General features: G+C 42.9%; 1 protein-coding gene across 2 annotated transcripts in view; it reads right to left on the bottom strand.

The window, feature by feature from the left end:
* Positions 1 to 420: 420 nt before the first annotated feature.
* The window catches only part of RPS26 (ribosomal protein S26), a 104,738-nt gene continuing 93,409 nt past the window's right edge, over positions 421 to 11,749 (bottom strand). Inside the window, exons 1-4 of one of the 2 annotated variants that reach the window (XM_072135062.1) lie at positions 2,510 to 2,654; positions 1,911 to 2,088; positions 1,693 to 1,823; positions 421 to 503 (exon numbers count right to left, since the gene is read on the bottom strand). In XM_072135062.1, the coding sequence (XP_071991163.1) occupies positions 468 to 503; positions 1,693 to 1,823; positions 1,911 to 2,088; positions 2,510 to 2,512 (348 nt within the window). In that variant the 5' untranslated portion in view covers positions 2,513 to 2,654 and the 3' untranslated portion in view covers positions 421 to 467. Of the gene's footprint in view, positions 504 to 1,692; positions 1,824 to 1,910; positions 2,089 to 2,509; positions 2,655 to 11,749 lie in introns of those variants that run through there. The other variant, XM_072135061.1, reaches the window with a different exon arrangement.

Raw genomic sequence — 11,749 nt, 5'->3', positions numbered from 1 at the left:
GGAGAGGATAGGGAAATGTCTGTTAGGACAAATCTGACGGTCAGATTTTGGCTCTTCGTTTGAGCCAAGTAAAAAAAAAAAAAAAAAAGTATTTGATTGAAATACATGGTAAAAATCATTACACGGCATAATACTATTAATACAGGAGACCCTGAGTGCAGTCAAATACTGGATACCATATAGCAGGTAATACTTGAGACTACCAGATGATAACAAATTGTAATTCCTAGTATCCATATTTTACATTCCATGCCATGTGTACTGGAAATATTCAAATGGGATGAAGATTATTCATCTACACAGTTTAAGATTACAAAGGCAAAGAGTTAGTCTACTTTATGACTAAATATTCAGGCATAAAGGCTAGGCCACACCCCTTTTTAAACAAGCCACAAGGCTTAAAAATAAAACTGAGACAGGTATGTTTAGAACAGTTTATTGGACAACATACATCATAGCCAGTTTTCCTACAATGGCTTTGCTGGAGCTCTTGGAGGTGCACCCTAAAAATTAAAAAAAAAAGTAGATTTTTTTTTAAAATGCAACATCTGTACACAGTTCATATTACATGCAACAAAACTTGTTACAGAAGACAACTATAAGGTCAAGGGGAAAACTCCTATATGTGGGCCTACAAAATGTGCTTGCTTGCAATGTTTGAATTTAATTTTGAAACGCTACTTTAAAGCTGCGAGGAGGATTGTGGCGTGATTGCAGATGCACTATGCATGCAAACAATGCAAAACATGTAGTACCCAGCCCATACAGGCAAATGTTGAAGTGTAAGTCTTTTCTTCAACATTATCTCTATGTGGATAAATTCTCACTCAATCTGCACTGAATTATGGATGTCAGACAAATATTTGTTATACTGGAGTTCATGAAAGTTGATAAGCCACAACACTAATTTAAGTCTAAAGCCCTTAAGGGTGTGTAGTTGGCCATCTCAGGGTTGGCATAATAGATCCATCTGCATTTTGGCTGACAGGTGATGCATTACATCATACGGTGTATTAAGTAGCAGCTATACTGGGGAAGATCATCATAAAACACAAAATGTGTTTCTTAAATACATTACGTATTGCAATAGAAGCAAAACAAAATTTTTTTCCCATGCACCATACACAGCAAAACAAGTCAATGGAAAAATGTGGCGATTGTGTTTCACTGAATATCCAGGAGCTATGCTCAGCAATTTCTGACTCCCATAATACTGAATGGAGAAGCAATACACAAGTTTACCTGTTTACACTAAACAGTTGGTTATAACTAATTTTGCAGATGGGGGATAAGAATTAAACTTAAAACCCTTTAAAGATTGGGTTCAGATGATCTGTTCAATTGAATGTCAGAAACATTTCAAGAGGACTGTGAGTACTCTTCCCCAAACACGGGTTTAAACCTTAATACTTGCATTTGGGATAAGTAGAAACCTTTTAACATGGCAAAACACAAATTGCTACTTACCAACTGCAAGACTTTAGGTCTAAATGTATACAAGTTAGTGCTAAGGGGCTACTTCTGAGTATTGAAAATCATTTCAATACTAAACTCAAGCGCGTCATATTGACACTGCCAAACTCCCATTTTTAACTTCAATTGAACATTATAGAACCAGCTGTGTTGGTATTTAAGTTTGGATATCAGAGAGTCCGGCATCAATCTATGACAAACTCCTTAACCAATACATACCGCAGGCCTGAACCTTGGTGGTGGGGTACGATCCTTACGAGCTTCACGCGAGCGGTTTCTGACCACTTTGCTGTGAATGGCGCAGCTGACGCAGTAGTGCAGCTTCACATACAACTTGGGCAAAGCATAGGCTGGAGGAGAGGGAAATGCAATTCATGTTCAAGTCAAAACAATGGAGAACAAAATAGCAACTAGCACAAAAACTGTCAAATACTTACAATCAAAGACACTGGCATCAGAGATATCCCTGACAGCCGCAGCCTCAACAATGTTCCTGATCACAAACTTCTTGATGGCTTTGTCCTTGGGGACGCAGCGAGCACAGTTGGTGCAGCGGATTGGCTGGACATGACCACGGCCCTTCTTGGCGCGTCCGTTATTCCTTCTTTTCTTGGTCTGTTTTTGTAAAACATAGAAATATATAAACATGCAGAGAAATAAATCAAGACAGGGGCATCAATACTACACTAGCCAGGTGTGCCAGTACTGGAGACTGATCTATGTACATGCGGATACAGGGGATGCTGCTGGGATAATAGAATCCAGCAGGTTAATAGTTAATGGGTCCAATCAATCACATGGAGGATAATGGGTCAGCGCTTGTGCAGAACATGTGCTAAGGGAAGCACAGAGCCATAAGTCCACAAGGTGTGAACGTGGTCGCGGCCTTATAGACGGGACACCATGCGGGTAATAGAAGCGGGGGGCCGATCAACTGAGGAGCGGATTGCGCCGATATAATTTTAACAGACGCTTCTAACAAGAGCGGCCACTAATTAGAGCAGCACGCGGAGAGCCCCGCCACACGCTCCCTCACCATCTTGGACTCGAAGGCTGAAAAGAGGACCGGAAACCGCTGTGCATTCCCTATAAAGCCGATCCCTCCGCGGCGGACGTGATGTAAAACATAACACCGGACCGTGATTAGTCAGATGCTTTTAACCCCGCCCACAACAGAGTGAAAATCAAGTCCTGGCGTATGGCACTATATCCTATGCGTCGCGGATGTGTCATTACGTCAGGCTAGTGAGTGAAGCGATTCAGCACGCAGTGGTGGCGCGCATGCGCTTCGGGAGGGAGCAGTCATTTAGAGGAAGTGTTCTGCGTGCTGTGTGCTGTGTATGGCGCTGACTAGAGACATTGTACGGAGCATAGAATTTTATTATAGTTTTGTGTTTCTAGTCCTGTAGTTTCTGGTGGACAATTTACACCTAAACTACACGATGTGCGTGTTGTCAGGGGGTCTATGGCAAGGCCTGGATTTATATAGGAGCAGTCAGGTCGATTTGGGACCCTTAAAGGAAACCTACCACTTGAAGTAGCAGGTTTCAGATGGAAATACCGGGCACCAGCTCAGGGTGAGCTGGTGCCGGAGCTTATTATTGTTAGTGTTTTAAACCACTGTATCGCGGTTTAAAACACTTTTTAAACTTTACAGCCGGCGCAGGGAGGTACGCGCTCGGCACTTACCATGCGCGCGACCACATAGGAAGTGAATGAGAGCCGCTCGCATGGTAAGCGCCGAGCGCGTACCTCCCTGCGCCGGCTAAAAAGTTTAAAAAGTGTTTTAAACCGCAATACAGCGGTTTAAAACACTAACAAAAATAAGCTCCGGCACCAGCTCACCCTGAGCTGGTGCTCGGTATTTTCTTCTGAAACCTGCCACTTCAAGTGGTAGGTTTCCTTTAACCAACTATAGGTGCATGTGGACATGTTGTTTAGAGTCCCAAATCGACCCTTTTAAAGGAAACCTACCACTTGTAGTGGCAGGTTTCCGATGGCAATACCGGGCACCAGCTCAGGGTGAGCTGGTGCCGGAGCTTATTTTAGTTAGTGTTTTAAACCGCGGTATCGCGGTTTAAAACACTTTTTAAACGTTACAGCCGGCGCAGGCAGGTACGCGCTCGGCGCTTACCGTGCGCGCGGCTACATAGGAAGTGAATGAGAGCCGCGCGCATGGCAAGCGCCGAGCGCGTACCTCCCTGCGCCGATACCGCGGTTTAAAACACTAACTAAAATAAGCTCGGTATTTTCATCGGAAACCTGCCACTACAAGTGGTAGGTTTCCTTTAAAGCCTTTATATGGGTAAATATAAAAATTTAGGCTGAAAACCTACAAGCGAGTCTGGTGCAACTAACTGGCATCAAACTCCTATCAGGTTCTTGCTGGAATGTCCGGTCCAAACTCTGAGAGCGGAACTGGACTTGGCATCCCAGCTCAGCTCCGGTCTCTGAGCAGTCGGAAGCTTACAATATCAGACTTACCTGTGGATTTTAGTCCTTATGCATACCTAGACGTGAGTCCAATGAGGTACAACAGATCAGAAGGTTGTGGCTGTGACCCATGCTTTTCCCATCCTAGGCTTATAGTCAATAGGTTTCCCCACTTTTTTGTGTTAAAATTAGGTACCTCTGCTTATACTTGAGTATATATATTTGCTTTGGCCACTATATGTTAGTGTGCAAAACGGATGGAAAACTCGGAAATACTGGTTAAAGAGGACCTGTCACCCATAAATCGGGCTCTAGGAGCTGCTTACTAAATTACTAATTTACTAAAGTAAGCAGCTCCTAGTGCTTAAACAAATGCCGCGGTGTTAGAAGGATAGCGTTACCGGAAACTTCCTGTAACGCTATCTAACACTGCGGCAAAGTACAATGTGGGGGCGGGGTTAGGGGGAGGTCCGGGGAATAGGCAGCACACCGGACCACCCCTTCATGAATACGTCATGCAGCTTTGCGAGTGGAACGGCGATTACATTGTACTCCGCCGCAGTGTTGGATAGCGTTACCGGAAGTTTCCGGTAACGCTATCCTAACACCACAGCGTTTCTTTAAGCACTAGGAGTGGCTTACTTTAGTAAGCAGCTCCTAGTGCCCGATTTATGGGTGACAATTCTTCTTTAAGACCCACCCATTCCATTAGCTTTCCGTTACTTCTGAAGAAAAGAATTGCAAAGCAGTTTGTGTCAAACTGTCCACTTAAATAACGTAAGACCTTCCAGAAGACGTATAAACAAGTACTAATAGAGCCGCATGGTGGCTGAGTGGGTAGCACCTCTGCCTTGCAGCCCTGAGGTCCTGGGTTTGAATCCCACCCAGGTCAACATCTGCAAAGAGTTTGCATTTTCTCTCTGTGTTTGCGTGGCTTTCCTCTGGTCCTCTGGTTTCCTCCCATACTCCAAAAGGTACTGGTAGGTTGTTAAGATTGTGAGCCCCATTGGAACAGGGACCAGTTTGACAAGCTTTGTGCAGCGCTGTGTAATCTGTGTGCGCTATATAAATAAAGAATTATTATTATTAATGGACACCATTTCAATTCCACATTTATTAAGGATTTTAGACAGTTTTCAGGCACTTTTACAAAGGGGTATGGTCAACAAAATGAAGCATGGTCCTGTATCAAAAAGTCAGTGTGCCAAAAAAAACAAAAATTTGCCGCAGCTTTCTGGTGTAAACTAAGCCAACTAATAGGAGGTGTGAAGTGACTGATGCTTGATGATAAATTTGGAACAAGACGGTCTAGAATGTTATTTGAAGCCTGCGCATAAAATGTTTACACTTGGATATGATGTGAATATGTAATGAGATGGTAATTTACCCATGATGCTCTGGATATAAATGTATGTGGATGGAGTCACTTGTTGTTTGCCTGAGGAAGGTGTACTACACCGAAACGGCTCCATCTTGAAATACATTTTTCACCTGAATATATATGACATAATAATCCAGTGAAATTAATGTATATATGTTTGTTAAACCCCTTACACATTTTTTATATTATATAACAAATATCAAGAATACATCATCAGATGCATAACTCAAAAAATACATAAGCTGATAGGGATGATTCCCAGCAAGTTTCAACCAGGATACTGCCATCTAGTGAGCAAGATAAGGCACAGCAACAATAAAAACGACAGTCGGCGGTCAAAATTTTAACATGGAAACAGCAAAATACTGTATTCTAAGGCCACCAGGGATCCTCTACTCCAACCACTATAAAGCCTGTTTCAAAGAAGTGTTTTATCTTCTCTTTGCCATTCATTTTTTGTCTGGAATGGTTGGATGCGTATATTGACAAATTTTCCACGAACAGGCTTTTTTGGAAGCATAAGATGATCCGAAGTTTTAGAATGTCTTTCTAATGCATCCGTTTCAATGCAGTGTAACAGCTCTTTAATACCTCCTGTACAGTGGTGGTCTGAGGGGTCTTTCCATCCAAAAATTGGCAATTAGATATTAAAGGGCACAAAATTGGTCAATTGTGGACAGGTAAATTCTCTGACTAGAGTCCAAAATTGCTGGATCTGGGGAAATAGTAACAGCCAGTCAAAAATGTCCACTTCACCCTGGCCGCATTTGGGGCACTTAGCAGATAGATTCCTGTTGGGCGCCCCCTATGACTAGATTTATAAGACCTAATGTGCTACCCTTAGTGCCATCTCAGTGAAGCATAAAGGTAGACCAGTAGACTTTTCCTATATTCTACCTCATGTAGTAACATTCTATGTAATCTAGACATGTATCCCCTGGTTATGCCCGGAGAGCAGATAACACCCCGTGGTGCCATGTTCTCCTGGTAAAATCCAGAGCAGCTTAGTTCAGGCCAAGATCCTGGCTTTTAGAAATGCAATGATGGGAAAGGGATGTGTTGGTGATAGGACTTCTACCACCAGATTACTGGTGAAAGAGTGTCCTAATTACGCTGCTTGTTCCATCTAGGGGATGGGGGACTATTTTTTCAAGTTCTCTGGCATCTTTAATAAATAAAACAGCCATGGGCGCTCAAGCTGATGGCACCCAAGCACCTCTCGGCTTCCATTGCTTTTAATTTATGCACGCACCCGCTGCAAGTCTGCAATGATGGGGAAAAATTGGGGGAAAGGAAAAGTTGTAGGTGTGGGTAAAATATAACCTTTATTAACTCATTTAAAATCATGAATAATGTCTCACACTAATCTGTGGGAAAACTAGTATGTCAAAATGTGTGTTGCCATACTTTATCATAGCCACAGTCGTTGTTGAGTGACAACAAACGACACATCTACTGGTTGGGGTCCCCTTATTAGCCATTTTGTCTTTCCTGTAGTGTAATATCATCCTCCCAATGGCTGATAGTGGGATAACAGGCTGTGTGACCCCAAAATCTCTGATGATCACCACCCTAAGGTTAGTAAATCAAAGGCTCACACACTTATATATTGTTGCTATATTGGTGTCTCTTTCTTTCCTTTGCATTACAAGTATAGTTAGGTGGTGTACATCATGAGTGTCTTCTAAATTGAACATTTATTTCTACAAAACTGCTGCTAGATCCTAATTGCCTGGCCGGGAGCAGGAGGAGGCTTGCAGCGGGGGCGTGCATAAGTTAAAAGCCGTGGAAGCCGTGATCACTCGGGCTGTTTTACAAAGTTAATATTTAGTTATTAAAATGGCAGAAAACTTGTAAAAATAAAACATCCCCCCTCCCATCCCCTAGACAGAACGAGCAGCCTAATAAGGCCACTCTACTGACTGTAATCAGGTGGTAGATCTCCTTTAAGTTCTGAAAGGGTATGGTCCAATTTTCCTAGGATATTAATGAGATGTACGACAGAAAACAGGGCACCAGTATACCAGGTTTTGAGCACCCCTGCTGCCCGTCCATTTTGGAAAGGGGTTATGGCCCTTTAATTAGCGTATAGTGCTCCCAGCTATCCATGTAAATTGAAGGGTATTAAAGCGCATCTACATGACACACATGAAAATTGGTCTATAGAGCATAGCATTTGACTGAAAACCTAAACTCTGAGCAAACTCTGACAAGTCCTCATAAGACAACCACTATAATTCTGTAGGTGGTGACCACGGACCATGTTTTCTGTTCTCATCCTATTTGGCTGTAATTTTGGTCACTTTTGCTAGAGGTAGCATGAGGCATTATCTACAACTCACAGAACTGGCTTATGTTGGCACAGGATGGCACATCAATACGAGCTGTAGCAAGAAGGTTTACTCCGTGTGTGTGCGGGAGTCCAACACTATGCAGGGTAATTGGCATCTGCCAAGAAAAACAAGATTGGCAGAATAGACATTGACGTCCTGTGCTCTTCACGAATGAGAGCAGGTTGACGCTGAGCACATTTGACAGCACCTGGAGACTGTGGCACGCATCTTCCTCCAGCATGACTGGTTTGGCATTGGGTCAGTAATGGCTTGGGAGGCATTTCTTTGGAGGGCCGCACAGCCGTCCAGGTGCTCGCCAGAGGTAGTCTGACTGCCATTAGGTAAACGGATAAGATCCTCAGACCTATTGTGAGACCATATGTCCATATGATGGGCCCTGGGTTCCCACTGATGCATGAGAATGCAAGGCCTCATGTGGCTGGATTGTGCCAGCAGTTCCTGCATTATGAAAGCATTGAAGCTATGGACTGGCCCGCACACTCCAATTGAGCACATTTGGGACATCATATTCCATCCAGCAACGCCACATTGCACCACATACTGTCCAGGAGTTGGCGGATGCTTTATGCCAGGTCTGGGAGGACATTCTTCTGGAGACCATCCGCAGCCTTATCAGGAGCATGCCGAGGTGTTGTAGTGGGGGGGGGGGGGGGGTGGTGCAAATCTGATTTTACAACTTCACCTTTGAGATGAGAATCCCCGCTGATGACGTCATAGTGTGCACCGACTGGCAAAGTCGCGTGGAAGCATCTCTGCCAGCTGTTACAGCAAAGAGAAGAAAGAAGAGGAGCCGCGCCGAGGATCGGGATGCTGGAACGTGAGTATGTACGTTTGTTGTTTTTTTCATGTGCTAGGCAAACTGTGGCCTGGCTGGCTTTATACTGGAGGCTGACCAATGCATTTCCCACCCTCGGTTTATACTCGAGTCAATAGGTGTTCCCATTTTTTGGTGTTAAAATTTAGGGGGTTTTTTACATTTTTATTGCGAAGATTACATGTACAGTATATACATGTTATACAGAAAAGACCACAAATAAAGACAAAATGAAAATTACATACAGATATTGCTTTTACATATCATATTTCAATACCAAAATGTACAAAAAGAATACGTTATGTGAGCCCCTCCCAATAGGCAACTGCCTAGTCACACAGCAGATGCTAATGAAAGGTACAATATAACATATCTTTTTTTTCTGTAAAACCAATTTTTAATACAAAAACACTGGCAGTGTATGTACTATGCTCTGTGGGGACTGGGGGAGTGCTAAAAATGGGTCTCCTGGTGACAGGTTCCCTTTAAACGAGACAGCCTTGGGTCTTCAGAAGACCCGAGAAGCTGTCACAGCAACCGATTCCCGCTCCCCGAGGACATCGCGGGGAGCGCCGATCGTCACCAAGATGGTGCCGATTGACCAGATAACAACCAGTGAAGGGTACTAGAAATTTGCAGTATTACCAGCTATGGAGAGGACTCAGCCCATGTACAGCGCTGTATTGGGGTTTGCTACCTGGTGTCAGTATTTAAAATTAAAATGATTTTTTGCGTTAGTAAGATCATGGCCTGGACCATGTCTAAAAGAGTAAATCTGAGGGTTTTTTCCCCCAACATATCAATAGCTCTTGGGATGTAAAACAACTTTGCCTATTATCTTTGTTACATATATGCAATAGTTTATCTGCTATACCCCTCAGATTACCGTATTTTTTGGACTATAAGGCGCACCTGATTATAAGGATGAATGACCAGCAGGTGGCAGACCTGTGCACAGTTCAAGGCAGCTGTTGTCTGTAAGTACAGTTCATATATAAGGCACACTGGAGTATAAGGTGCACCTTTGATTTATGAGAAAATCAAAGGATTATTTGTGCGCCTTATAGTCCGAAAAATACGGTACCTCAGAGTTGCAGGGGCGGCTTCCTCTCTCTATGAATCTGTATTTTGTTTATAGTTTATCAGTTTGTTTCATGGGAGGGGGGAGCTGCTGCGACAGAGCACTCTGTGTATGGAGCAGAGCTGGATGTGTTTAAGGAGATGCCTCCTGCAAAGAATAGTGAGGTAAAAGATCTCCCCTGTTCCCTATCAGTTCCTTTATCCCAGTCTTTGATTCTACCAAACTTTATCTGTCTGTCTCTGCTCTTCATGCTGCTACAGTATGGCAGTATACAGGGATTTTCTTCCTCATTCATTACAATGTGCTAATCGCACATTGTAATTAAAGGGTTAAAACGAGACAGCCTCGTGTCTTTGTTACGTCACATGTCGGTAAAGGTTTAAGAGCAAAATCTTTTTAACTTTTTTATACTTCCATACTTTGACTGTCTAAGGTGTTTTTTTGTATGACAAACTTATGTTTTCATTGCTGCAATTTTTTTTGGACTGTACCTTTTAATCACTTTTTTTGAAATTGGATTTTTGGGAAATATTTTTGGATAATGTTTATTTTTAATTGTTTTCTAGGGAAAGAGGGAGGGAGTGATGAAAACTAACTTTTTTTTCATATTACTCTTAGACCTTGAACCCTAGCGGGTGTGATCACTCAATTTATATTCAATACTGTATTGCAGTACAGTGGGGGAAATAAGTGTTTGAAGTTTTTCCAACTACAAAGAATGGAGAGGACTGCAATTTTTATTATAGATGCACTTCAACTGGGAGAGACAGACAGACAGAATCTAAAAGAAAAATCCAAAATATATAACAAAATATTTGATGTAGAAGCAAATAAGAGGTCAGACGTTTCCTGCATTTAGGCTCATTCCTCCATGCAGATCTTCTCCAAATTTGTTTCGGAGCTGTCGCTGGACAACATTAAATTTCAGCTCCCTCCAAAGATTTCTGATTGGATTCAGGTCTGGAGACTGGCTAGACCACTCCAGGACTTTGAAATGCCTTACACCAAGCTGATACTTAGCTGCCCTGGCTGTGCATTTTGGGTCATTGTCATATTGGAAGAACCAACTAAGACCCATCTACAGTGCTTTTACTGAGGAGGTTTTTATCCAAAATATTGCCATAAATGGCTTCATCCATTCTCCCTGAAATACGATGCAGTCATCCTGTCCCTTTGTCGAATGCCACCCCCAAAGTAGGAGGTTTCCACCCCCTTGTGCTTCACGTTTGGGACAGTGTTCTTAAGGTTGTACTAATCCTTCTTTCTCCAAACCCAGCAACTGGAGTTCATACTAAAAAGTTCTATTTTTGTCTTCTCTGACCACATGACCTTCTCCCATGCCTCCTCTGGGCCATTCAGACGGTCAGTGTGGAACTTCAAACGGGCCTGGATATGTGCTGGCATGAGCAGGGGGTACCGTGTAAGCCCTACATGATTTTAATCAGTTACAGCGTAGGGCAGTGATGGCGAACCTTTTTGAGACAGAGTGCCCAGACTACAACCAAAAGCCACACATTTTTCACAAAGTGCCAATATAAGCAGTAATTTATTTATTTTTTGAACTGTTCTTACATAACAGCCCCCTAAGGACACTGATACAATTGAAAGCAGGAGGGTAAATCCAGACTATGAGATACTTTGGTGATTAAAGGGTTAAAATAGCACTGAGCTTAGTAAATGTTGACTTGTGTGGAATTGCTGTTAGATTCTTTGAGTCCTATCTGGTGAACTCTGTGCTGAGCTCAAGTGCCCACAGAGAGCACTCAGAGTCCACCTCTGGCACGGTTCGCCACCACTGGCGTAGTGTGTTGACATTATTAATTGACCAGGTCCTCCTGTGTAGTTCTCGGTCAATTCCTCACCGGTCTCAGAATCGTGCTTACCCCATGAGGTGAGATCTTGCATGGAGCCCCAAACCAAGAAAGATTGAGTGTCATCTTTCTTCCATTTTTTAACAATTGTGCCAACAGTTGTCTTCTCACCAAGCTTGCCTGTTGTCCTGTAGCCCATCCATGTCTTGTGCAGGTCTTAGACAGCTCTTTGGTCTTGGCAATGATGATGGAGGTTGGATTGTGAGAGATAGTATAAAAACATAACAGCACAAAGCCATAATCTTGCTCGTTGGTAATAAAATGCCAATTCATTATTCAAAAAAATGATACAATGCAATTTTCTGGATTTTCTTTAGATTCTCGTAAGAGTTGAAGTGTACA

This window comes from Engystomops pustulosus, chromosome 2 (genome assembly GCF_040894005.1).
Source record: "Engystomops pustulosus chromosome 2, aEngPut4.maternal, whole genome shotgun sequence".
Classification (NCBI taxonomy): domain Eukaryota; kingdom Metazoa; phylum Chordata; class Amphibia; order Anura; family Leptodactylidae; genus Engystomops; species Engystomops pustulosus.
Note: the sequence above shows the minus strand (reverse complement) of the source record. Positions and strands in the feature narration are given on the sequence as shown.